This window comes from Heteronotia binoei, chromosome 6, assembly GCF_032191835.1.
Source record: "Heteronotia binoei isolate CCM8104 ecotype False Entrance Well chromosome 6, APGP_CSIRO_Hbin_v1, whole genome shotgun sequence".
Lineage (NCBI taxonomy): Eukaryota > Metazoa > Chordata > Lepidosauria > Squamata > Gekkonidae > Heteronotia > Heteronotia binoei.
This window is the reverse complement of record NC_083228.1, coordinates 83,385,121-83,412,862: the sequence shown is the minus strand read 5'-3', so window position 1 is coordinate 83,412,862 and position 27,742 is coordinate 83,385,121. Positions and strand designations below refer to the sequence as shown.

The following is a 27,742-nucleotide window of genomic DNA, read 5'->3' as shown; positions in this document are numbered from 1 at the left end:
ATTATTTTTTCCAATGAAAAACTAGAACTATGTTTATATGTGTGTTACATGTTTAAATCAAACCTCTGAGTAACCTATGCCCTCATTTTAACCCAGAGACTGAACAACAAAAACATTACAACAGACTCTCATTGACTGCGCCTCACTTCAGGATAACTAATGGGTTTAGTACATGGACATCGATCTGCTTTATATTACCTTTTGTTGTTGTTTCAGCCCAGTTAACACTAACAAACACCAGACTGCAATTTATGATTCTTTTAATTTTCTAAAAAACATTTCCATGACTCTGCATACTAACTCACAGCCCACTTTTCTATATTTAGGACTGCTTGCCATTCCATACTATTGTCTGATGAAGTATGCTTAGAGCACACGAAAGCTTACATTCTGAATAAAACTTTGTTGGTCTTAAAGGTGATACTTGACTCCTGCTTTATATCCAAAGCATGTTTACCCTTAAGTACGTCTCAACGGGATTTACTCTAATTACACGCGTGTATTTAAAGGACGTTTTAAGAACAGTTACTTGCGAGTGAACCCCACTGAACAGTCTTGAGTTGGAGTCTTAGCCCAGCTTGGGACTTTTAGTTAAAGTACAATCGCATGAATGTTTTACTTGGAAGCAAATTCTATTACCTGTATAGGCTCGGACTGTATAGCTACAACATGCATTTGATATGATTTGTTACCGACGAACCTGCGCTTTTTATTCTGGATTGTAGTTGAGTGTAGATTATTTATTGAGGTTATTAATGAACCTAGACAACAGACTACACTGACAACGATTCTGTCCGGAAACGAGAAAAGTCCTGGATCAATTAATGTAGTTCGCGCGTCTGCTTGCGCCTATTGCTTCCTCAGAAATGAAGAGCAGGCATTCTACATACGCTTACTCTCTCTTTTTAAGTTACTCAGAAATTCTTCTAGCATTCGAAGCACATTCCGGCTACTATTCCTGGGTTGTGAAGCCTTGTTGCGACGAGAGCTGTTTCGCTGAGGTTTATGCTCCGCAGAAGAAGCGTTTTCTCTGCGCAGCAGCATTACTTACGGCCTGGGCCTAGAGAGGGCGCCATGCCGCCAGAGCCCCGCCCTGCGCTCGCTCTTCCACTCTCTCGGGAGAAGCGACTTGGGTGCTCAACTAGGCACGAGGGGGGTGGGTATGATGAGAGAAAGGGGGAGAGGGAATGGCCGCGCATGCGCACTCGCGAGCCGAGGCGACCGCGGCGATGGCTGCGCAGTGACGGTTGGATCTAACGGTTGCTATTGACATTGGGGCTGGGCGTGCGGTGGCCGATTCGTGCGCGGAGAGGGGGGGCTGTTGGCCCCGCGGAAGAGGCCCCGGGCGCCGCGCGGTGATGCGGGCGCGTTGAAAGTCCGGGCGTAGCCGCCTCCCCCCCGCCCCTACCAGAGCCGGGCCCGGGCCGTCGCCCTGTGTTGGGTTCGCGGATCCTGCCGCCGCCGCCCCCCCTCTTCCCATGCGGGGCCCTCCCTCCGCCTGAGCCGCCTCGGGAGGGCGAGGGAGTGAGGCCGGCATGGCTCGCCGCCTGGCTTAGCCGCTCGGGCCGCCGCCGCCGCGAAGAGGAGCTGCGGCGGGAGAGGGGGAGGGAGAGCAGGCCCCGGCCCTGGCTGTGACGGCGCCTCGATGCGGGGCTAGGAGTGCAGCCGCCCCTCGGCCTGCCCGGGCGCGGAGCCGCGCTTTCTTCTCAGCCCGGAGCCGTCGGCCTCAGCGTCTGCGATGAACCCGGTGAATGCCACAGCCTTGTACATCTCCGCCAGTCGCCTGGTGCTCAACTACGGCCCCGGGGAGGATCCGCAGTGCCTGGCCGAGATCGGCAAGCTGCTGCCCTACTTCCGGCAGTCGCTCTCCTGCTGTGTGTGCGGTGAGTGAGGCGCTTTCTATTGTTCTGGGCCGCGGGCGAGCCGGCACCTTCCTTCTCCCGCTCGTCTGTTCGCCAGTCCCTCGGCTTTGGTCTCGTCTCGCTCGTTACACCCACTGAAATGGGCAGGGAGCTGAGCCGCCTGCCTCTGGGGCAGACCTTGCGAGCCGAGAGGCGCACGCCCCGAAGGGCTCGCTGTTTCCTCCAGGGAGTTTGAAACTTTTTCCCCCTTCACCCGCCCTTCTTTTGAAAAGTGCTCCGCGAAGGCACCTCTTTGCTGCTTGAACAAATTCGGTAAATGTCAGGTTGTCTGTAAAGAAGAATCAAAAGCTCAGCTAAAACTTATTTTTGTGACCTTTTAAATGCCTCGTAGGAAACTGGCTTTTAAGAACTTTTGCCTTTGTTAATTTTTCTTAAGTCTCTCCAGTTGAATTTTGTTTTTTACTAATACGTTTGTTATGCACAGATAACAGATCTGATGCCCTTTGTAGTTTCAAATGTTTTGGCAGTCATTCACGCTGGGAGCTCAAGGTTGATGCATAGCAATAGGTTAGAGGTGTTTCTGTAATTAAAGTTTGCTTGTTTGGAGAAGGGGTAGGAGTTGGTATTAGAATGCCAGGGAAAGTACCCTGTCATGGACAGACATAAAGTGAAGAAGATGCTGTCCTGTTTGTTTTGACAGTCAGATCATGAAGGACTTGTGTCACAGACTCTTAATTAGAGTGGCGACCAATGAGTATTGTGAGAAATTGCTTCTGTGTCACACTTTTAAAAATGTACATAGTATGTTTTGCTTCTGGAAACTGGAAGAGTGTGAAAGATTGGGTTTGCTTGCTGAAAAGGGAAATAGGAAGTGGTGTTGGATAAGCCAGAAACTGCTCTTGTCAGTCTTGCTCCCCTACTCCTTTCCTTAAAAAGGGGAGGGGGCAATAATTGATTTTGAAAGGATCTATTTAAGATAAACTTCTTGAAGCGTATTAGGAGGCTGCTCAAGACATGTTGTTACTTGGGGCAGAGAATCCAAGAACGGCCTGCCCCTTAATTGTACACCTGTTGAACCAAAATAATATGGTGGTGTGCACACCACCCATATTTTGGGACTGCTGTTACACAGCACCTTCTATATCATCATAGTGTACCAAGTCAGCTTTAAAATTACCTATGACTACATTTTATTTACTGCAAGAACACATAAACAGCAGTGTTTAAGGTTTGCTTTTAAAAAGGTGGGCTGTTCTTCCTATATTGTAGATGGATGGCTGAGGTGCTAGTTTGTGGCATGTCTACTGTGCCCTTAGGTACTATGTGAGGTGGCATGGAGGTTAACAAGTCTGATATGATCATAGCTTATATTTTAATTATCTTTCTTGATACCTCTGGATAGAGATAACTGGTCTAAATTGATTTTTTAAAGTAATATTTTATTGTAAACCAAAAAGGCCCAAGTGGCCTTTTCCAAAACAGAGTTTTATTTAGTAATTACTGTAGGATCACTTGGTAACCTTTATCACTTGCTTAGTAATCTCTATCAGTATGAATTATTTTTTGACCTTTACAGCCCAATTCACAGCTCACTAAAATTGGTAGGTTTGCTGTACTTTGGTTAAACTGGCTGTAGAGTGGTAGGAATGTTAGTCTGTTGAAGTGAAATAGTGTCACCTTAATGGCTACAGAATGTTTATTGTTTAGCGTACTAAATACATATTTAGTCTGAATTTTGTTTTGTTTGCTTTAGCTGGATCATGGTTTAGACATTTGGATTCTTTCCAATTAGTCTAACTGCCTGTATCATCAGAACAAAGGAGTCCAGCTACAATGAAATTGAAGTTACCAGTCAATACATATAGGTAGAGGGCACCTACCTATATGACTTGTAACTTCCATTTCATTATATCTGAAGAAGTGTGTGTGTGCACACAAAAGCTTATACCTTGAATAAAACTCTTTTGGTCTTAAAAGTATCAGTGGATTCAAACTTTGTTCTACCTGTATCATCGTGATTATTGTGCTTTTTAAAAAATTCACCTGATATATATTCCCAAAATTATTAGTTAGGTTTAACATGTGGCTTTAACTTTAAAGCTGTGTATTCAGTTGTTTTTTAACATGTTGAAGATTGCCCCCCATAAGAACATAAAAACATAAGAGAAGCCATGTTGGATCAGGGCAATGGCCCATCCAGTCCAACACAGTGGCCAAAAATTTATTTTTTTATATATATATATATATATATACATACACACACATACACACACATACACACACACACACACACACACACACTGTGGCTAATAGCCACTGATGGGAAAAGGATTCTGAGATGCTACCACCATCCCTTCTTGATGCCTCTTTCTTCTGATAGTAAGGAGCAGCTAGGTACTGTTTTCCCATCTGAAGCAGACACTTCTAATAAGCTTCCTCCTGAGCCATTCCCTTGGCTTTCTCATAATATGCATGAATTGTAACAGAGATTGGACGTTCTTCTGTGCATTGAAAACATTTCAGTGTACATTGAAAATCTTGCCGCATTGAAGGATCTGTATCATATATACAGGGGTTGTACTAGATGACCCTAGAGGTCCCTTCTCACCGCATTGAAGGATCTGTATCATATATACAGGGGTTGTACTAGATGACCCTAGAGGTCCCTTCCAACTCTGTGATTCTATGATATGGCAGAGTGGAAAAATTAAATAAAGAATAAAGTGATGAGTCTGAAGCAATGCAATTCATCTGTAAGTCTGGCTGATTAGAATGAAACATGTAGAAAAGATTTCTGTGTTAGGAGCAGGGCTGTAGCCAGCAGGGGGGGGCACAGGGGCGGTGCCCCCTACAGAATTTGCAGCACCCCCACCCAATCTTTCCTGAAAGGGCAGATTGAGTGGGGGTGCTACAGATTCTATAGGGGGCACCGTCCCTGTGCCCCCTCTGCTGGCTACAGCCCTGGTTAGAAGTCAGATTTTAGTTTTGATTTTTCAAGCTGCTGAATAACTGCTTGCTGTTTTTCTACCTCAGATTTGCCATTATGTTGCTAGTATGAATAAATTTATTTTTTCTCCTTTTAATCTCAAATATTGAAACACAATTTTTCTCTGCCTTTCATATTAACTTTTTAATATGGTGTTTGACTGTGAAGAAAACTTAAAAGCAAAGTGTGGAGAAATTTATTTTCTCCTGGAGGGAGGCTGGCAAGCAGCCTGTACTTTTATATTTTTTTCCTCTAGTAAGAGGAAGAAGTCCATTCGCTTGCACATCAACTCACCTCCATACAAATGCCAATAGTGCTAGCAGTAGAGATAATGGGTGGGGGAAAGCCCTCCCACGTCTCCTAGTAGGGAACATAGAAGCTTGGAGGTTACTGTAGAGGTTTTCAGGAAGGGGGCTTTCTGGAACCTTCAGGGGATGCTTCTTTGACCTGTTGTGACCTAGTCTGGGGGTGGAGACAAGAATTTTGCTATATAATTGTATTGTTTATCATTGTACTGTTTCATGATTTAAAACCAATAAACTCTTAATTTACAAAAAAAAAATCCTTGCAACAGGAAATAGCTCTCTTTTCCTTGGGATGCTGAACTGAACAGACCTCTTGTCTGCAATGAGGAGGCAGGCAGCCATTTTTTGACTGTGTGGCTGGCCCAAAGAGCTGGGAGCAATTGTTATGAACACCTAAGATAGAGTCTGTCCTAATTTTAACAACCAGTTAGGGCATGTTTTAGAGAAAGAGAGAGGCAGAGGATTTGTGTTTTACCAGTTTCTTTTGTTCTTCCTTGCTTCAGTCTGGTGGGGTGCTAAAAATACTCTTCGTAAACATTTTCTTTCCAATAAATACTTAAAACTTTTGATTTTGGAAGTGGTTCTCTGTACCACATAGATTCTCACTATTTTAAAAGGGAGCCCCAGGAGGGGTAAAGGCAAGCAGTTGGCAACTGGTAATTCCTCCATGGTGTGCACAAGGCATTATTTGTCCCCATGGTAGCCAGGTACTCGGCTAGTAGGAGACGCTGAGGCAAGGCCTCTGAGCTTGGAAGGGGAACTGGGAGTCCTGATCCTCTCAGCGGGAACCCCCTATATTGGATCAGGTGGTGGCGGTGGCTACTGAGAGGGAGAAAGGAAAAGCCCCTCCAGGGGAGTTGGGTACACGGCAGAAACAGGACCTGCTGGCTAGAGCAGGCATGTTCTGCCACGCAAAGCATGGTGGCTTTAAATTTTTTTTAAAAAACATCTGGACTTCTCCATTCAGTGGGCTCTATTTTAATTACATATTTGAAGAATTTGAACTTGTTTGCACATATTTGAAGAATTTGAAAAGTTGTTTACACATTGTGTTTACCAGTACACTCTAGTTTGCTAGTAGTTATTTGTTGCTCTTGAGAAAATAGTTATTACCAGTGGTCTTGAAAGTCAACTTAATGAACACTGTGGTAATCAGTTTTCATGTTGTGAAGGTATTGCCAAGGATGAACATGAAGGAGTGGGATTAGTTTTCTTACCATGTGTTCTCACGTGTTCCCAGAGTAACTTCACAGAACTGCTTCTTAAATAAGTTTTTAAAAAAAGCTTGGAATAGTGCCACAGGCAGTGGAAGCACCACCCTCCCCCCAGTATTTTTCTTATGCAAAAACTATGCTGGGTTGGTATTTTTCTGATTTTGCTGCTCCATGTGGACTATATGCGCACAGGGAGCAGTGAAATTGGTGAAATAACTTCCCCTGCACATTTCTCATGAAATGTGTAAAGTGCAGTTCTGAGCATGTTTGGTATATGTGTTCTCTCTCTCTCTCTCTCTCTCTCTCTCTCTCTCTCTCTCTCTCTCTCTCTCCCACTCCCTCTCCCTCCCTTTCTCCCTCCCTCTCCCTCCGTCTCTCTCAGTAATTCCCCACAGCCATTATGTGGCTAAGGGGAACATGCAAAAAGGTATGAAAAAGTAACATCTAGTTTGGCTCCAAGGTTGCATTTTAGCTTCCTTGCACAGAGATTATGGTTCATCTAGCACAGTATTTCTGGAGTGTCTAGCAGCAGTTCACAATTACGATTTCAGGCAGAACCTTTTTCCAACTCTGCTGGTGGAGATCCTTAACCTGAAGATGCAGTGGACTTCATACAGTCTAAACAGCATAGTGTGAAAAATGAAGACTTTCTTATGAGAGTAGCATAAAGGAGTTGAGACTTGGGTGGCAGTAATGTGTTGATGGCACTTAAAATATGCCTAGTGGTCTCATATATACATTGAAATGTTGACTTAAACAATATAATATATCTAATACCGAACATAGCAATAGAACTCTCCTTGGCAGATCTGGGTACCAGATCACAATTGTGACTTAAAATTTGCATCTGGTGCTCCAAAGCCACCTGCTTGGTCCTATGATAGCCTGCTTGGATTCAGGTATAAGCAACGCAAAAGAGATCTCCAAAAGCTGCTAAAAAGAGATGGAGCAAGAACCAGTGGAGGAGACCAGTGGAGAGATGTGGCTTCCTGTAGCTGTGGGTTAGGGACAAGGATCAACATAATGCCTGTACACAGACTTATGTCTGTTACAACAATGTGAAGGTCATGTGGCCACAACTGTTAGGCTGCTAAGTGGTGCAGAGTAGGGATGTGCAAAAAAAAAAAATTGGTTTTACATGGATTCGGAAGTATACGGGGGGAAAAAATTCGGAATCGCCGTATACTCCTGAATACCACATTCGGAATAGCCGCATATACGGTAGATGCGCGGCTATTACCGAATATACGGCCCTATTATACCCTATGGGCCATTGAAATCAATGGCAAATAGGGTATATTTGAAGCCGCATGGAGGGGAGGGGGTTTGAGGGAGAGCCCCCAAATTTGCAGGGGACCTGCAGGGGACTCTCCCCTCCAACCCCCCCAAGTCCCAAAAAGATTGGGCCAGGGGATTTATTTACTTATTTATTTGGGATTTATATCCCGCCCTTCCCACGAATGGCTCAGGGCGGCTTCCAACAATTAATCAAACATAAAATTTAAAGAATTTCAAGTATAAAACAGTTAAATATTTAAACAGTTCCCATTCCAGGGGCACCCAAAGAGGGTGCCCCTATTCCATCATTATACCCTATGGGCCATTGAAATCAATGAACCCTGCAGGCCTGGAAGCAAAATAAACCCAGTTGCCAACGTCACTGCCACACAAAACACAATCTGCTCAAGGTCTGCTCTGCAGACCTGGCTGCAGCAAACCCAGATGCCAGCTCTCCAGCCCTGCCCCAAACAACACGGGGAGAGCTGGCCAACCACAACAAGCCTGCTGGTTCTGGGTCTCTCACCCAGGTGCCAGCTTCCCTGCCACAGAACACACAATCTACAGATGCCAGCTCTCCAGCCCTGCCCCAAACAACACGGGGAGAGCTGGCCAACCACAACAAGCCTGCTGGTTCTGGGTCTCTCACCCAGGTGCCAGCTTCCCTGCCACAGAACACACAATCTACAGATGCCAGCTCTCCAGCCCTGCCCCAAACAACACGGAGAGAGCTGGCCAACCACAACAAGCCTGCTGGTTCTGGGTCTCTCACCCAGGTGCCAGCTTCCCTGCCACAGAACACATAATCTACTCTATAAAAACAAGAAAGTGACCCAGCCCACACACACCCTCGCCAACCCCTACACCAACCAGAGGTAATTTAAAAAAACCAAAACAAAACCAGCAGAATCACATAAGGCCAAGTGTTAAAAAAGTGGCCTTTTCACCAACAAGAAAACTCAGGCCAAATCAGTCAACAACACCCCCCCCTCCCTAAAACCAGAACCAGGAAAAGGGGGACAAAAGTGGCCTTTTAAACAATGGAAATTAGGCCAAACAGCACCCCCCCCCAAGAACCCGAAGAGAAGAGTAACAGCAGCAGCACAACACAGCAGCAACAAATCAAACACTGAATACTTTTAAAACAGTAAAAAAATTAACTTTTAACAATACAGGAACTTTGCCAACCCCTCCCCCCAAAAAAAACCCCTTCGCCCTAACCCCAAGAAATCCAAGCCACCCAAATCAGGAGAAGTAAAAGGACACTGCACTTTTAAAAGTCCTCTCACTAAATTAAGATATGGGCAACCCACCCCACCCCAGGCCCCCTCCCCAAGGAGAAACCCCTAACCCCCTAACCCCAAATAAGCTACCCCACCACCACCACCACCCAAATCTGGATAAGTAAAGGGACTCTAAGTCTTAAAAAGTCCTTTTACCAACAATAAATAAAAACAAGAACCCCAAGACTGTCTTACCTTGTCTTCTCTAGTCCAGGGGAAGTCTGGTAAGGCTGAGTGAGAGAGCAGCAGGCAGCAGCTGAAGCCAAGGGCCAGCCAGCAGCAGCACAATCTCTCACACACAGCAGCAATGGAGGAGTCCAGCCAGGAAGGAAGACTCCTTAAAAAGCCCTGCAAAGCATGCATTTGCAATGCATTTTGCAAATGCATGCTTTGGATTTGCTGCTGGGGCTCCTCTTCCCCCTCCCCCCCCTCCCTGATCCCAGGGAGGCTATGGGAGAGGCGGGAAAAGGCAACTAAAGGCGGGAAAGTAGGCAAGCAGCTCCTTTGAGGCTGCAGAAGCTACTTTCCCGCCTTTTGAATTGACAGCCGTATACTTCCGAATAGCCATTCGTAAGTATACGGCGAGCCGTATTCGGCTGCCGTATAATGGGCGCCTATGGGGATCAGCTGCAGCCTCTTCCGTATACAGCCGAATCAGTGGTGATTCAGCTGTAAATACGGTTCGGCTGAACCGAATGCACATCCCTAGTGCAGAGCTGAGGCAGTGAGTGGAGTGAGAGGCAGTTTGCAGGAGCTGGCAATGCAGCTGGGTTTCATGCTGCAATTTAAATTGTATGTAAGGCATGAGAAGCTGAGACAGGTGAGGGGTCTGACTTTAAGGCTGTGGTTCTCTGGCAAGCTGCAGAAATGACGAAGTGCAGTAATTTGAAATGTTAGGCTAGGGAGAGGCTGCAGTCCTAAGCATGCATTGTGGGGAGAACAAACTTAAATTGGCCTTTGGCACTCAAAATGGCCAAATCTCTCTTTTTTTGTGACCAAACTTTTTATTTTGCAATATATTGAGATAAATTCATCTCTACAAATTCAAATATATTTCTCCAATACATTACATATTTTCCTCCCCCCCACACTCTTATTCATGACCTCCGCCGGTACTTAAAACAAATTAAAAGCATATTAAAGGTAAATTCACACTTGTAAAATCTTTAAAAAGAAAAAAAATTATCATTCACTAACCTATTCTCTAATAATCACTTAGCACTTATTAAACACAACGCTCATAGTTATTGATTCAGTTCCAGAGTTCCCCCTATCTTAGTCTTATCTTAACTCTCATATATATATGTTTACCAAATAACCATGTTCTACTAATGCTTTTATCACAATATCACAATTCCTCTTTATCATTAAAAGATCAATTAATGTTATCAAACACTACTAAATATCTTTTCACCATTATAAAATTTTTATACAAAAAGTAATTTTTCAATAACTTTTTCTCTATAATTCGCTTGGTATTCATTATGCACAAAACTCATAGTTATAAAATCAACTCCGGAATTCCCGCTATCTTATTCTTATCTTAACTCATATATGTATAATTACCATGTAACTATATCTTACTAACTAAATAATCACAATTCCTCTTTATCATTTAAGGTTCAGTTAATGTTGTCATAAAAGACTAAATGACTCTTCACCCTCCATTATATTTCCACGTAACTTTGGGATTTACTCCAGTCTTCTTTAAACTTCTCCAAATTATGTCATTTTAGTAAGTTTGTCCATTTCACTCCAGTTAAAAACCTTTAAAGCCCAGTCCCATTTTTCAGGAATTCTATCTTGCTTCCACATTTGTGCATACAGTTTTCTCGCAGCTGAAAGCAAATACCACAACAATGTTCTGTCTTGCTTCGGAAAGCTTTCCATTTGTAATCCCACCAGAAAGACATCTGGTGCTCTCCTAATGTTATAACCCAAGATTTTCGAGATCTCCTGTTGAATCATTATCCAAAATTGTTTCACAACATCCCTGGGTAGTTTACGCTTTCTGGCAAGCTCTGAATTGACTCTGTATGCATAATCACATAAACACGCCATCTCCTCCGGATCTTCTTCCAAAAATTCAGCTGTAATTGTGACAATATGAGTCTTCACATCCTCTTGTTCATTCTCAGGCACTCTCCTTAGCCGAATCATATTCTCCATCAACTTACAGTCTTGTAGTATTGCTTTTTCTTGCATTTTCTTAATGGTGGCATCTTGATCTCTATTTTTCACTTCTGTGTCAGCAGTCTTTTTAGCTATTGCTTGAGACTCTTTCCTTAGGTCATCAATTTCCTTCTTAAATTCTTTCTTTACCTCTTCAGCACTGGAGTTTATTTCCTTAGTTAATTTCTTCTCACTTCCAGTTATTAAATCACTCATTGCCTTCAATATTCTTCCTTCCATAGCGTACAATTGATCATAAACTTGTTTAGACAGTTTACCCTCTCTCACTAAGGCAGCTCTTAACCTTGTAATTCTTGATTCCAACTTTTACTCAGACATTACTGATTGTCCATTACAAATAATGGGTTTTTAACTGGTATCTTCACTCCCCAATCTGATAGTTGCATTTAACAGAACAGAGCATGCCCTTTTCAACAAGCCTAAAAACGCCGTCCTCGAAGCTTCCTAGCTCAAGATATTAATTTTTAAAGTTCCAAGCCTCTCTTTTTAAAAAGTTTTCCTTTTACCCTCTAGGGCTTATTTTCCAATTTCAAGCACATAGTCCATGTTATTTAGCCCTTAGGGGATTGTTTATATAAATTTTGAATCCTTTTATAGTCCACTTTCAAGTTATTTAGTGAAAATATTTTGGCCTTTCTGTAATTAGCCTCCAATGTTTCTCTATGGTTACTGACTCTTGCAAGTATCTGGATACTTGGATGCTCCTCTTCACTCCAGACTTACTTCCTGACTCTCTAGCATTGAAGTCTCATAATGATTACAGAAAACGTCACTTCCTGTTTTGAGGAGAGAGACTGCAGCTTTGTTATGACTGGGGTTTTTTTCCAAAGCCACAGGAATTCATAACAGCAAGTATTTTTCTGCACTTTTCTGCTTTCTTTTGAGTCCAAAAAAACCACTTCTACCCCCTTCCACTTCTCCTTGATTTTCCACTTTGAAAAATAGTTCTGGGTCCCAGATCTTCCCTTTTAACAAGCTTAAATTGAACCCGGAGTAGCAGATAAGGATTGTTACCTTATTTAACGACGTCTATTCTCTCATTATCCCGTCCACTTTATCTCAGATGTTGTTATAGTCCATAGGAAGTTGAAGCCTTAGTGAGTTTATGTCAATTTAATGACTCCAAGGATTCTTTGTAGGCGATAGAATGCAATTCTTCATCGGGGGAATCTTCAAAGCCGAAAAAAAACCCTCCTGGGATCTTTCGTCAGCCAAAGTGAATCCCCCTCGAAATAAACATGCATGCCGTAGACAATTTCCTTTACTGGAAAAAGTAGACAGTAGGCTTTAAAAAGCCTTTTCTGTCCAAAAACAAAGATCCTGGTCTGCTCCACACAGGGAAACAGGACAGCTCACCAAGCTTCAACCCCGGAAGTCCCCAAAACGGCCAAATCTCTCTTGTTCCACTTCCCTTTTTTTGTGAAGTTCCTGGGCTGTTTATTCAGCTCTGTCACTCCCTAACTGCCTTTTCATCAGTTTATTGAAAAATTTTAGAACCTGTTCTAGTTTGTTATCAAGTTATTTGAGAATATCCCTATGCTGTGGTGTTTGTATTACAGTTACAATAATTTGTCTTGCCTCTAAATTTTTGGACTGGCTCCTAGATTCAAAGATTCAAACTTGTATTGCTTGCTAGCAGATATTAAATCAGACTTAGAGATCACATTTCTGTTCTATCAGGTGTTCAGTCATTGTCATAGTACATTGAAATTTGGTAGTTATAATATTTGAAATTTACAAAATGCTTATGGAGTATGTGGTAAAGGCATGCTTAAAACAGACTTTACTTAGCGGAAGTATGGTTCCATGTTGGATGGCTTTTTTTTTTTAATTTTTGAAGGTATATGACTGGTGGAGCTCCTACTTGGATCACACTAGAAATAGCATACTTGCTTCCAGTTATTAGTCTAACATATTAACATCTCACCATTTTACAGGGGAAGTCAGAGTGCTTCTAGCTATACTTGCTAGTGGACAGTAATTGCACAAGGTTAAATTTTGACCCATTTACCATGTGCTTTCCTATATAGTGTAATCAATCACTATGTGATGAGAATAAACCAATAATTTGGAAAGAGTGGCTTGATTGGAGCATATACACTTCAAATGATTTATAAGTTGAAAAGATCTTCCCTTTATTTACAGTTGGGGAAAGCCTTTAAGAGTTCTTCCAATGTTATCAGTATATTTAATTTTTAGTGTAGCCAGATTAGTGGATACTTGAATCTGAATATTGGAGCCATGAACAGACAAGGCAGATTTTGTACAAACCTGAGAAAAGCCCCAGGTTTGCAGAAAAATCTAGAGACTAAATAAACAAACCCCCCACCAAGGTTTTAAAACAGCCCCGTATTATAGAACAGCACCTGTAGGTTTAAGACAGGGGTGGGGAACCTTTTCTCTGCCAAGGGCCATTTGGATATTTATAACATAATTTGTGGGCCATACAAAATTATCAACTTAAAAAAACAGTGCTCTGCTGAGGGAGAATGATTCAGGCCGACAAAATTAATGTAAATAATTGTTTTTCTATTTGAAGTCATGTGGGGAGAGCCTAATTTGGCTCACACACACACAACTCGCCGCCCTAGGCAAATGCCTAGGTCCAGGGCTTTTTTTTGTAGAAAAAAGCCCAGCAGGAACTCATTAGTATATTAGACCACATCCCCTAATATTAACATATTAAGTCACACCTAATCAAGTGCAAACTGAACTGGGACAATCAAGTGCAAATTGAACTGGTGGTAGCTGGCTCCCACCCCCCACCTCTGCCACCCCTCACTCCCTTCACGCAGAAACTGTAGTTACTTCCAGCAGACTTTTAAGGCGCCCACATACCCCAGCAGCAGTCCTTCACAATGCCCACTACTCAGGCTTCACAGACAGAGAGGAAAGGAGGGAGGGAGAAAGGGAAAGAAAGGAAAATAAAGAAATGGGGGGGAAGGAAGAGAAATGAAATGAAGAGAAGAAAGAGTAATAAAGGAAAATAAAGAAACAGTGGAAGAAATGGAAAGAAAAGGAATTAAAGGGGAGAAGAAAGAGAAATATGAGGAAGAAATGGAAAGAAAGGGTAATAAAGAAATGGGGAAGAAAATGTAATAAAGGGAAATAAAGCAAGGGGAATAAAGGGAAATAAAGAAATGGGGGTGAGGAGAAATGGAAAGAAAGAAAAATAAAGGGGAATTAACGGAAACAAAGAAATGGGGGGAAGAAATAAAAGAAAGGGAAATAAAGAAATGAGGGGGAAACTTACCTGAACTTTGACAGTGACAGGGAAGCCGCCATGCAGCACAACTGGGCCCCACAATCCCTGTTGGCCAGCCAGGCCCTACGGAGGCTGCTGCACAGCACAGCTGGGCCTAGAGATGTAAAGTTTCCAGAAATTTTGAAGCTTGGGGAAAAAACGAAGGTTTTTTTATACGTTCCCCCCCCCCCCCCCCAGAAAAACCAGAAATTTTTGTAAAAGTTGGGGGGAAAATGCTACATTAGGACTTCTTTTTTCTTTTCCAGATTGAAAGTCATTCTGTTACTTTAGGAACATAAAATATGACTATGGACAATTTTACTTGGTATGAAATTATCACAACTAGCATATTAAAAATATAGTGCAGGGGTGCTCAATGGTAGTTCTCCAGATGTTTTTTGCCTACAACTCCCATCAGCCCCAGCCAGCATGGCCAATGATTGGCTGATGGGAGTTGTAGACAAAAAACATCTGGAGAGCTACCGTTGGCCACCCCTGATACAGTGTATACAAAGAATTATTACAAACAGAATGTACGTTTAAAATAATATTTATTTGTAATTGTAACAAATGGTTTATGTGGATCAGACAAAAAACCTCTACAAAACAATTTTTTAAAATCCAGAAGTAACAATTACTCATATTTCCTCTCCACAGTATTAAATAAAAATAAAGAACTCATTCTCATAAAAAGAACTGAAGAGGGGAGAAGTGTATAGAAAGGAGTGTAGGACTAAGTTTCAATGAATGGCCATGACCTAGGACTTGCTTGACCTCAGTGCACAGCAATTAGAATAATCTGATACCATACATATTTTTTAGAAATGATTTTGAAAATATTTGAACACCTTGTCTTAAAATATTTTATTCATCATGTTAAAATAAAACGTTCCATAATCAATTTTTTTCTTTTCTTCAATGTTTCCAATTTTTCAGAACAAAACAAAAAAGGCTTCAGGAGAAAAATGGAGGGAGGAGGGGAAATGTTTTTTTTCAAATTTTTCCAGGCTTTCACATCTCTAGCTGGGCCCCACAATCCTTGCCAGCAAGCCAGGCCCCAGGGGCGGCAGCCGCGTGGTTTGACTCAGCCCAGCAATCCCCGAGGGCCAGACCATGTGATCTCAAGGGCCATAATTTGTTTTCAGTTCCCTTCCTAATAATTCCCAGCATGGCGTTGGCCTTTTTTTATTGCAATCGCACACTGTCTTGACATTTTCAGTCGACCCCAAGATCTCTCTCTTGGTCAGTCTCTGCCAGTTCACACCCCATCAACTTGTATATGTAGCTGGGATTCTTGGTCCCAATGTACATTACTTTGCACTTGGCCACATTGAACCTCATCTGCCACGTTGATGCCCACTCACTCAGCCTCAACAGATCCTTTTGGAGTGCCTCACAATCCTCTGTGGTTCTCACCACCCTGAACAATTTAGTGTCATCTGCAAACCTGGCCACTTCACTTCACTGCTTACTCCCAACTCTAAATCATTTATGAACAAGTTAAAGAGCATGGGACCCAGTACTGAGCCCTGCGGAACACCGCTGCTTACTGTCTTCCACTGCGAAGACTGCCCATTTATACTCACTCTCTGCTTCCTATTAATTAGCCAGTTTTTGATCCACATGACTCTTGAGCTTACTAAGCAGCCTTTGATGAGGAACTTTATGAAAAGCTTTCTGGAAGTCAAGGTAAACAACATCTATTGGGTCTCACATGTCCACATGTTTGTTCACCCCCTCAAAGAAATGTAACAGGTTAGTGAGGCAAGATCTTACCTTACAGAACCCACGCTGAGTCTTCCTCAATAACTTGTGTTCATCAATTTGCCTACTCATTCTGTCCTTGATAATGGTTTTTACCAACTTTCCCGGTATTGAAGTCAGACTGACTGGCGTGTAATTTCCCGGATCTCCTCTGGAACCCTTTTTAAAGATGGGGGTGACATTTGCTACCTTCCAGTCCTCAGGAACGGAGGCATATTTCAATGAAAGATTACATATTTTTGTCAGAAGAGCCACAAGTTCAACTTTGAGTTCTTTCAGAACTCTTGGATGTATGCCATCCAGACCTGGTGACTTAGTAGTTTTTAATTCGTCTATCAGATGTAGGACCTCCTCTTGTCACCTCAATCTGACTCAGGTCTTTCAACACCCCTTCCAAAATAAGTGGTTCTGGAGCAAGCAAACCTCATCTTCCACAGTGAGGATGGAGGCAAAAAATGCATTCAGCTTCTCAGCCATTTCCCTATCCTCCTTCAGTAATCCTTTGACCCCTTGGTCATCCAAGGGCCCCACTGCTGGTTTCCTGCTTTTAATATATTTGAAGAAATTTTTATTGTTGGTCTTTATGATTTTTGCAATATGATCTCATAGCCCCTTTGTGCCTGCCTGATCACAGTCTTGCATTTGATTTGCCACAGCCTATGTTCCCTTTTATTAATCTCACTTGGACTAGCTTTCCACCGCTTAAAGGAATCCTTCTTACCTTTTACAGCTTCCATTACTTTGTTTACCATGCAGGCCTTTTCTTATACCTGTTTGTGCCTTTCCTAACTTGTGGTATATATTTTATCTGAGCTTCTAGGATTGTAGTTTTAAATAGCCTCCAAGCTTCCCCAGGGTTTTGACTGTATTTACCTTTCTTTTCAGTTTCCTCTTCACATGCCTTCTCATCTCACAGAATTTACCCCTTTTAAAGTTAAACGTGGTTGTGCTGGTCTTTTGGGGCAACTCTCTATTTAAACAAATGGTGAAGTCAATAACATTATGGTCACTGAACCGGTGGTCAGAATATTTTCAGGTTCTCTTCAGTGCCAACCGCGTAGTTCAAGATTCAGCAATCCACCTCACCCCACTTCAACCAGTGAAAACAGAGTTGGATGAGATCCCCACCCTAGAAGAGACTGTTAAAGCCATCAAGCAACTGAAAAGTGGCAAGGCAGCGGGAGTTGATGGAATCCCACCAGAGATCTGGAAGCATGGGGGCACAGTACTACATAGCACACTTCACAAAGTACTTGTCACCTGCTGGGAACAAGGCAAACTACCACAGGACTTTCGCGATGCAATCATCATCACTCTACACAAGAACAAAGGGGAAAAGTCAGATTGCTCCAACTACCGGGGGATAACCCTGCTCTCCATCGCAGGCAAAATCCTTGCCAGAATACTCCTGAACAGACTGGTGCCCACCATTGCAGAAGAACTCCTCCCAGAGAGCCAGTGCGGCTTCAGAGCTAACAGGAGCACCACCGACATGGTATTTGTTCTCAGGCAGCTCCAAGAGAAATGCAGGGAACAGAACAAGGGTCAATATGTGACTTTTGTCGACCTTACCAAAGCTTTCGATACCGTTAGCAGGAAAGGCCTGTGGCAAATCTTGGAACGTTTAGGATGTCCCCCAAGGTTCCTCAGCATGATCATCCAGCTACATGAAGACCAGCGAGGCCAAATCAGACACTGCAACGACCTCTCGGAGCCCTTCCCAATAGGCACAGGTGTAAAGCAAGGCTGCGTTCTCGCGCCAACTCTCTTTACGATCTTCTTTAGCATGATGCTTCAAAGAGCCTCAGTAGATCTAGATGATGACGATGGTGTCTACATCCGCTATCGCACCGATGGCAGCCTGTTCAACCTGAGGCGACTAAAGGCTCACTCCAGGACAATGGAAAAACTTATCCGAGAGCTACTGTTTGCTGATGATGCTGCACTCGTCTCCCACTCGGTATCAGCTCTGCAGCATATGACGTCCTGCTTTGCAGAGGCTGCCAAGCTATTCGGCCTAGAAGTTAGTCTGAAGAAGACAGAAGTTCTCCACCAGCCTGCACCCCAGGAAGATTATCACCCTCCCTGCATCACTGTGGGTGAATCAGTTCTGAAGACAGTCCAGCAGTTCAGCTACCTGGGGTGCATCATCTCCTCAGATGCCAAGATCGACAAGGAGATTGACAACAGGCTGGCAAAGGCAAACCGTGCATTTGGCCGACTGCACAAAAGAGTGTGGAGCAACAAGCATCTGAAAAAAGGCACAAAGATCAATGTTTACAAAGCGGTTGTGATGACAACCCTCATCTATGGCTCCGAATCGTGGGTTTTATACCGTCATCACCTGCGACTCCTTGAGCGCTTTCATCAGCGCTGCCTTCGCACCATCCTCAACATCCACTGGAGTGACTTTGTGACCAACACTGAAGTCCTCAAGAGGACGGAGGTTACAAGCATCGAGGCACTGCTGTTGAAGACGCAGCTGCGCTGGGCAGGGCATATTTCTAGGATGGAAAACCACTGCCTTCCCAAGATTGCTCTGTATGGCGAACTTTTCTCCGGCCATCGAAATAGGGGGGCACCAAAGAAGAGGTACAAGGACTCCTTGAAGAAATCCCTTGGCATCTGTCGCATCAACCATCACCAGTGGTTTGACCTAGCCTCAGATCGCAAAGCATGGAGGCACACCATCCACCAGGCTGTCTCTTCCTTTGAGAACGCACGCATAGCTGGTCTTGAGGACAAAAGGAGATTGAGGAAGAATCGCACTGCTACAGCACCAACCCCAAATCAGACTTTTCCCTGCAGCCACTGTGGCCAGATCTGCCTGTCCCGCATTGGTCTTGTCAGCCATCAGCGAGCCTGCAGCAGACGTGGACTACTGCACCCTTCTTAAATCTTCGTTCGCGAAGTCAAGCCGAGAGAGAGAGAGAGAGAGATGGTCACTGCTCCCAAGCGGTGCGATCACTTTTACATCCCTCACCAAATCTTGGGCATTACTTAGGACCAAATCCAGAATTGCCCCACCCCTGGTAGGTTCTGAGACCATCTGCTCCATAGTACAGTCATTGAGAGCATCTAGAAACTCAATCTCTTTCTCCCGACCAGAACACATATTGACCCAATCTGCGGGTAGTTAAAATTACCTATTACGACACAGTTTTTACGTTTAGCCAGTATCTTTAATCCTTCCATCATATTATAATCGTTGTCTATCTTTTGATTTGGTGGGCGATAACAAACTCCCATAGTTAAATTTCCTTTTGGGAAATTCCTTCAACCCAAAGCATTTCTAGAAGGGAATCTAATTCTCTGACCTCAGTCTTACTGGACTGTATACCCTCTCTGACATACAGAGCCACCCCACCTCCAACCCTTCCCTCCCTATCCTTCCGATATAACTTATATCCATGTATCACCGTGTTCCACTGATTCTCCTCATTCCACCAAGTTTCTGAAATTCCCACAATGTCTATGTTTTCTCCCAACACTAAACATTCCAACTCACCAATTTTACTTTGAACAAGATTCCTCATCTGACGCTTTAACCACTACGCCACGTTGGCTTTCATGTCATGGTTGCTGTTGAACAGTAGTGAGCAGCTCGTGCTGCATGAAGCATGGAACTTGTGTGACATCAAGTTGCCCAGTGGTTGCTACCATGACTAGCCCCAATGAATCCTCCCCTCAGAGGTTGAAACAACCCTGCAAAAGGCCCTGCCACCTCTGCCTGCCTCTTACTGACAAAAACCATTGCTTCAGCAGGCAATCCTGTTCAAGTTGTCCAGCAACAGCCATAGAAGGCATCTGTTCTCTTAAACCAGGGGTGGGGAACGTCCTTCCTGAGGGCCATTTATGGCCCTTGAGATCACATGGTCTGGCCCTCGGGGATTGCTGGGCTGAGTCCCCTGGGGCCTGGCTGGCTGGCAAGGATTGTTAGGCCCAGCTAGAGATGTGAAGGCCTGGAATAATTTGGAGAAAAGCCATTTCCCCTCCCCCCATTTTTCTCCTGAAGCCTTTTTTGTTTTGTTCTGAAAAATTGGAAACATTGAAGAAAAGAAAAAAATTGGTTATGGAACATTTTATTTTAACATGACGAATAAAATATTTTAAGACAAGGTGTTCAAATATTTTCCAAATCATTTCTAAAAACTATGTATGGTATCAGATTATTCTAATTGCTGTGCACTGAGGTCAAGCAAGTCCTAGGTCATGGCCATTCATTGAAACTTAGTCCTACACTCCCTTCTATACACTTCTCCCCTCTTCAGTTCTTTTTATGAGAATGATTTTTTTTTATTTAATACTGTGGAGAGGAAATATGAGTAATTGTTACTTCTGGATTTTAAAAAATTGTTTTGTAGAGGTTTTTTGTCTGATCCACATAAACCATTTGTTACAATTACAAATAAATATTATTTTAAATGTACATTCTGTTTGTAATAATTCTTTGTATACACTATATCAGGGGTGGCCAACGGTAGCTCTCCAGATGTTTTTTGTCTACAACTCCCATCAGCCAGTCATTGGCCATGTGACAGTTAGAAATAAATATTATTTTAAAAGTACCTTCTGGTTGTAATAATTGTTTGGATACATTATATTTTTAATATGCTGGTTGTGATAATTTCATACCAAGTAAAATTGTCCATAGTCATATTTTATGTTCCTAAAGTAACAGAATGACTTTCAATCTGAAAAAGAAAAAAAAAGTGGTAATGTAGCATTTTTTTTCCATTTTTTACAAAAATTTCCGTTTTTTTCTTTTGTGTGTGGGGGGGGGGGGAATGAAAAAAAACCTGGTTTTTTCACAGGCTTCAAAATTTCCGAAAATTTTACATCTCTAGGCCCAGCTGTGCTGTGCAGCAGCCTCCCTGAGGCCTGGCTGGCCAACAGGGATTGTGGAGCCCAGTTGCGCTGCATGGCGGACTCCCTGTCGCTGTCACAGTTCAGGTAAGTTTCCCCCCTCATTTCTTTATTTCCCTTTCTTTTATTTCTTTCCCCCATTTCTTTGTTTCCGTTAATTACCCTTTCTTCCACCCTTTCTTTATTTTTTTCTTTCCATTTCTTTCTCCCCATTTCTTTATTTTCCTTTATTATCTTTTCTTCCCCTGTTTCTTTATTTCCCTTTCTTTCCATTTCTTCCCCACATTTCTCTTTATTTCTCTTTCTTCTCCCCTTTATTTCCTTTTCTTCCATTTCTTCCCCTGTTTTTTTATTTTCCTTTATTACTCTTTCTTCTCTTCTCTTCTCTTCATTTCATTTTTCTTTCTTCCCCACATTTCTTTATTCTTTCTTTCCCTTTCTCCCCCCTCCCTCCCTCCTTTCCTTTCTCTCTGTGGAGCCTGAGTGGTGGACATTGTGAAGAACTGCTGCTGGGGTATGTGGGTGCCTTAAAGGTCTGCTGGAAGTAACTACAGTTTCTGCATGAAGGGAGGGAGGGGTGGCAGAGGTGGGGGGTGGGAGCCAGCTACCACCAGTTCAATTTGCACTTGATTGTCCCAGTTCAGTTTGCTCTTGGTTAGGTGTGTCTTAATATGTTAATATTAGGGGATGTGGTCTAATATGCTAATGAGTTCCTGCTGGGCTTTTTTCTACAAAAAAAGCCCTGGACCTAGGCATTTGCCTAGGGTAGCGAGTTGTGTGTGTGTGTGAGCCAAGTTAGGCTCTCCCCACATGACTTTGAATAGAAAAACAATTATTTACATTAATTTTGCTGGCCTGAATCATTCTCCCTCAGCGGAGCACTGTTTTCTTAAGTTGATAATTTTGTATGGCCCACGAATGATGTAATAAATATCCAAATGGCCCTTGGCAGAGAAAAGGTTCCTCACCCCTGCCCTAGACGAACAATGGGAATACTCAAGCAGATGTCCTCCTGAACTCAGAGAAGGACCCGTCATGGAAAGTCCAAAAGGGGTCCATTTTCTCGTGCAATTTTTTTGTGCCTTTTACTTTCTCTATATGTTGGCCATCTGCTTTTGAATCTTATTTATGTGATTTATAGCCTGCCTTTCTCCCCGTGACTCAAGATGGATTAACACAGAGTTAATAAAATCAACAAAAACGGAACATTAAAAAGTTTTATTTCTCCCTTGTATTCACGTACTTCATTGTTGTGCCTGCACAACTATGTAGCCTAATTAGTGTTGTATGTGTGGCTTACCCTTCTGTTGCCCTTATAAAGTTCCAAATTGCTAAGAAGTACACAGTGGAGCATTTCTGCAGCAGCTACAGATTTTCAGTGGCAAATGTATGCAGAGATGTCAGATTACCATTTGTACCAAGGATAATTGCTGAAAACAATGAGACAGGTTACAAATTGACACCGGCTAAGCTTCAGTATTTGTGAAACCACAACTTAATGTGGTATTTCTCTTCCAACATTCGTTTTATCGTAATAAATTATATTGGTAAAAATTGCCTCTCTCCAGAAGGTGCAAAATTTGCCAGGTGTGTTAAGATTGGCTTAGTTGCATCATAAATTCATTAAACAGTGATGTGAGGTGTAACTGTCTTTTGTTATCAATGGTTTGTTGGAAAATATCTGAACCAACTATGTGACAAAAGTAGAGAACAGTAATTGGACTTAAAAATAGAACTGGAAAATTGTTCAGTGTCCTAAATAGCAATATTTAGCATGTTTATTTTGAGTTTTGTTTAATAAACAATTTAAAGTACCTTGTGTTATTTTATGTCCTAAAAAGTTGAACTGAAATATTTGAGAAGGGGAAAAAATTGTGATTTAAATGTTATATTCAGATAAATTCAGTGCTTTGTGCTGTATAATAGCCACAGTATCAGGAAGACCAACGTTTGAATCTCCAGTGTGACATGGAAGCTCACTGTCTGACTTTACATCAGTCACTCTATCATAGCCTATTGCCTATTTCACAGGTTGTGAAGATAAAATGTAGGAAAGGAGAAAACTGTTGTAAGTGGCTTTGAGTCCACTTGGAGAGTATAAATACTTAATTTTATTTTTGTAAGAATAATATTTATGAAATTTTCAAGACAATATGTCATGCACTTCCCTTACATGGTTTGCTTTTAAGATGAAACAAGCAAGGCACTGAAATCTGTTGACGCACTGATTTTGGCACACCCACAGAGCCATTCAAAACATGGTTATACCCTTTTAACATAATTGACTTAAATGTCCCTTGAAGGGTGTAACTCTTCTTAGAATGGCAATGCAGAGGCTGTAGTTGTCCACATCTATTTCAGCATAATTTAACGGTCTCATTCTTAGAGGTCACTTGGGATGCCTCATCACATGCATTACTTGTTACTTCCGTATCTGATTATGATTAGAGCATCCCTTCTATCTTATGAGAGACACAAGTAAGATCTTTAGCTTTGATTTTAATTTGGGCTCCATAGCCAACGAGGTGAATTCATAACTTGATTTTAAAGATACTCTGTCTTACAATTTGTAGGGATAATCATCTGCAAAACATTACTTAAAAATTTACTTGAAAATAGCTAGCTTGCCTAATAATTGAATTGGCAATGGTTATCACTTGATAATTTTATAAAACAATCTTTAGAAAAGAAAATAATTTCACAGAAATACAACATGTTGGAACTTTTTCTCCAGAAAAATTTGCATACCGTATATTTGGTAGGAAATAGCTAAAAACATTGTAACTAAGTCTTTCTCTTAAGTAATACAAGCCACAAAAATAAGAGACTGTTGGCAGTTTCTTGTCAAGAACCACTCTGTTCCATGCAACAGTAATCTATTTTATTTATAGTGCTTATACTTCAGCTTTGTAAAAAATGGCGGAAATTGGTATTGAATGGGGGAGGAAGGTTGTAGCAATTCTGATGTAGCTCCTCCTACTTTAGGCAAGAGTCCCCAGCAGTGTCAAATAATAAAATTCCGTATGAGGAAATTCCCAACCTCCTCCTTCCCCAAGTCATTGTGTTACTGACTTCAAAACAACCAAATTGAACACTCAATTATGGAGAGAATTAGCTATACTTGCTTGCATCATTACTAGAAATTTGAGTAATAAATATGATGATGTATTTTATATAATGAGATTCAGTTGGACAGAATTCTTAGAACTGAGAGAACATATAATATATTTCTTGAAACAATAAATGTCTTCACTCTCTTTCAACCCATAAGCGGTAAACTTCCAGATTAGATAGAATAACAACATTTCAACACTTTTAAACTCTAAGAAGAAGTTCCATTTTCTTCTCTTCTTTATCCATTCATAAAAAGGAGTCCATCTCTCTTTTTGTTTAGGGTTATCCTTTAAAATGTCTGTCAATATGTCCATTTAAGCTGTTTCTAATATTTTCTGTACCAGTTCTATTATTGTTTTACCGGCTTGCAGAAGGCATGTCTCTCTTTAAATCACTTTTCCAAATCAAGCCAGCCAGCTGCTCAGAGAATACATTTAAAGTTAAAGTTGCTTTCTTTCCACTTCTCCCTTGCTCCCCCTCCCCCATCTATTTGCTTGCCTGCCTGCTCTCAAATGTTTGATGTTCATGTCTTGCGGTTCTCAGATATCTGATGGTTTATTCTTATGTTAAGCAAGTTTGGCCATCGCTTTGCTAATCCATAGGCATTTGTTTAGGATGTTCGGTATTGCATGAAGAATTAGGGTGTGATTGGTGCTCCAGCTTTAGGAGTGTATAAATGGTGTTTGTGAAATGTCTGAATTTCAAAAGCCATCTTTGTTATATCCTAATCACATCAAACATAGAACTGCAACAGAATTGGTTAAGTGTATACAAAGGATTATCAGTTTTGTGTGTAATAAATATCAGCTTATTTCTCATTTGTACTACATAACTGCATGTCTAACAGTGTCTTCCAGTAGTGGAGGTAACTTATTTTACCACCATACAAAGTACATTTTATATTTGTGAAAGTGTGATTATTGCCCTGTGTTGTATATTCATTGCTATTGGGATTGCTAGAAGAGTGTAACAGGAATAAAAATGGGGAATATTTTTAAGATGTAGCTACTGCAGAACGTTACTGCTACTCCATTCTGTGTCTTGGAGAACTTTTGATTTTGTGGTTTTATGCATGTACTAGGAATAAGACCCATTGTGGGGGAAAATACAACGGGTTGTAGAAAGAGATTCTTGAGTGAGTGCTCCCCACCCTTGCTCTCTTCCCACCCCACACTCCTCATCCTAATACCACCAACCACCTCTTCCTCTCACCTATTCTTGTACCCTTGGCATGCCACTACCCCTCCCCACCTGTGACATTCAGTCACCTGCACCTTTGCTGTCTTCCTACCCCCACCCCAACCCGTGGCATTCACTCAACCCCCCCCCATCGTCTTACCCGCCCCACAGCTGAAACAGATGCTGGCTTCCCCACCCCCGCATGTGTGTGTCCCTTTGTCTGTGGTGGCTCAAAGCCCTGAAAGAGGCCCAGAATGGAGATAAGGAAGAATAATTATGAGGGCTGTGGGAGGGCATGATGACAGTTACACAGAAGCTGAAGCGCAGCATTTCTTTTGTTTGCAGTGAATCTTTGCCACATTTTCCTGATATTCAACCTTGCAGCGTTTAGGATCAGTGTGAGCTTGTGGCATGATCTGGGGTTTTTTATGTGGCTTGGTTGTGTTATGGTATACCATAGAGTATGCACCTCAAGGTGGCTATTTTCTGTAGGGGGATTAATCTGAGTTCAGCTTTCAATACCCTCTCCCCTCCCAGCAGCCTCTACCTAGAAAAAGAACAGTCTTTATCTGTAGTGTGGACCAAAGCAGGAAGGAAGAGTCCTGACAGGTTATAATGTCACAGCCATTTTCTCTAGACGAAGTGATATTTGCCCTCTGGAGAGCAGTTGTAATTCTGAGTGATCTGCAGCCCTCGCCTGGAAATTGGCAACAGTTGGTTCTTTAAAAGGAAGTGGCTGGTTTAGAGGCTGGCATTAAACTTCTCTGACATCCCACCCCTCCTCAAACCCCACCCTCTCCAGGCTTCACCCCTCAAATCTCCAGGAATCCCCCAATTTGTAATTGGCAACCCTATCTCCTTCTTAGCCAACCATCCTGGGATGAGACTGAGGGGGAGGAGGGAGAGAGAGAGTGAGTGACAGGAAAGAAGCAGAAAAGACAGAAAAGGTGGGACAGCTCCCTGGTTATTTCAGTGGCCTTCAGAGGCTGCCTGTGCTGGGAGGCCATCTGTGTGGGCATTGACAGGGTGGCAAAGGTCTGTTGCCAGTAGTGGCAACAACACTTTTCATGAGGCCTCAGTAGAGCAACAGTCCTTTCCGAGGCCAATTGACAGGGAGGACACAGAGAAGCATCAGAGATGTGTCTTTCTCTGAGGTAAGACTATTTTGGCAGTTTGTTCAAGATTCCTGGGCCTGAGTAGGCAGGGGCAGAGAAGTCAGCCAATGGGAGGCCAGAGGCTCTGACTGGCCTGTGATGGGCTAATTATTTGTAACTGCAGTAGGGAGAGCCAGTAACTGCCAGAACTAAGGTTGGTTTCCTTTTACTGACAGAATCAGCTTTGCTGGCTAGCAACAGCCAGTTGGGCAGGAAAAAGGAGTGACTCATGCAAATACTCTTGATTGATAGTTTGATGGGCCAAAGGTTGATGCACAACAGTCCTGCCCAGTCCCAGCCAATCAAGTTGATCAGATTTGCCAAGATGAAAAGGAAATTATTTATAAAATATGTGCACTGCACATATTCTGACTTCAGTTCAAGGAGCACAACTGATCTAGCCATTATTTTTATAAATAGCGAATTCTGGTGAGGCTGTTCCCTTCCTTTATAGTCACATTCCATTGGGTTGTGAACCTTTTGTTCAGTTTTCTTCTTACACAGAGATGTAAAATACCTAGAAATTTTAAAGACATGGGGGAATATGAAAATGCTGTTTTCCATATCAAATGTGAACTTATTTACTTCTTTACCAACTTAAGTGCATCATTTATAACTCAGCATGCAAAATTGTACTATTTGGCATGTTTATGGGAACTGAAAACATAAATGTGTTATGGTGCAATCCTATTTAGAGTTACTGCAGTCTAACCCTACTGAAATCAATGAATGTAGACTGGAGTAACTCTGTCCAGGATTGCACTGTTATGTTTCCCACAAGCAAAATTGTAGATATACTTAATACTTGAGTAGGAGCTGCATGCTGCTGCACCATATGCTGCAGTTGCATATGGATCTTAGTTTTGGCAGTACGAGAGAATGGAAAAAACAAAAGTTGAAAATAGAAAATGTTTGGAGTGAGGATAAATTTGTTTTTTAAAAAAAACAGAAGCAGTCTCATACTATCATAATAGAACTACCAGTATATCTTGGTATTGAGATAAACTTTATAACACTGAAAATACTTAATTCCAGATGCAAATTATCATGCACATATGGAATATTAATAGTCCACAAAACTATTCAATTAACATATCCTTAATGTTTATAGCAAGCACAGGAGTTATCTATATAATATTAGGCACATGTGGCTGCCATCTGTGAATAGATAAACCTGCTGACTGGGGCCACACAAGGGCTAAAGAGATTTTTCTGCAAACTTTTGGGGACTCTTCCTAGGTTTGCAGAAAAATCTTAAATCCTTTTTAAAAAAAGGTCTGGAGATTTAAATTCTGCCCCC

At 42.2% G+C, this 27,742-nt stretch overlaps 1 protein-coding gene across 1 annotated transcript in view; it reads left to right on the top strand.

Annotated features, from left to right (window-relative positions):
* Positions 1-997: 997 nt before the first annotated feature.
* MSL2 (MSL complex subunit 2) overlaps positions 998-27,742 on the top strand; it is a 40,517-nt gene continuing 13,772 nt past the window's right edge. The window contains exon 1 of the mRNA XM_060241965.1: positions 998-1,883. Coding sequence (XP_060097948.1) covers positions 1,739-1,883 — 145 coding nt within the window. The 5' untranslated portion in view covers positions 998-1,738. The remainder of the gene's footprint in view (positions 1,884-27,742) is intronic.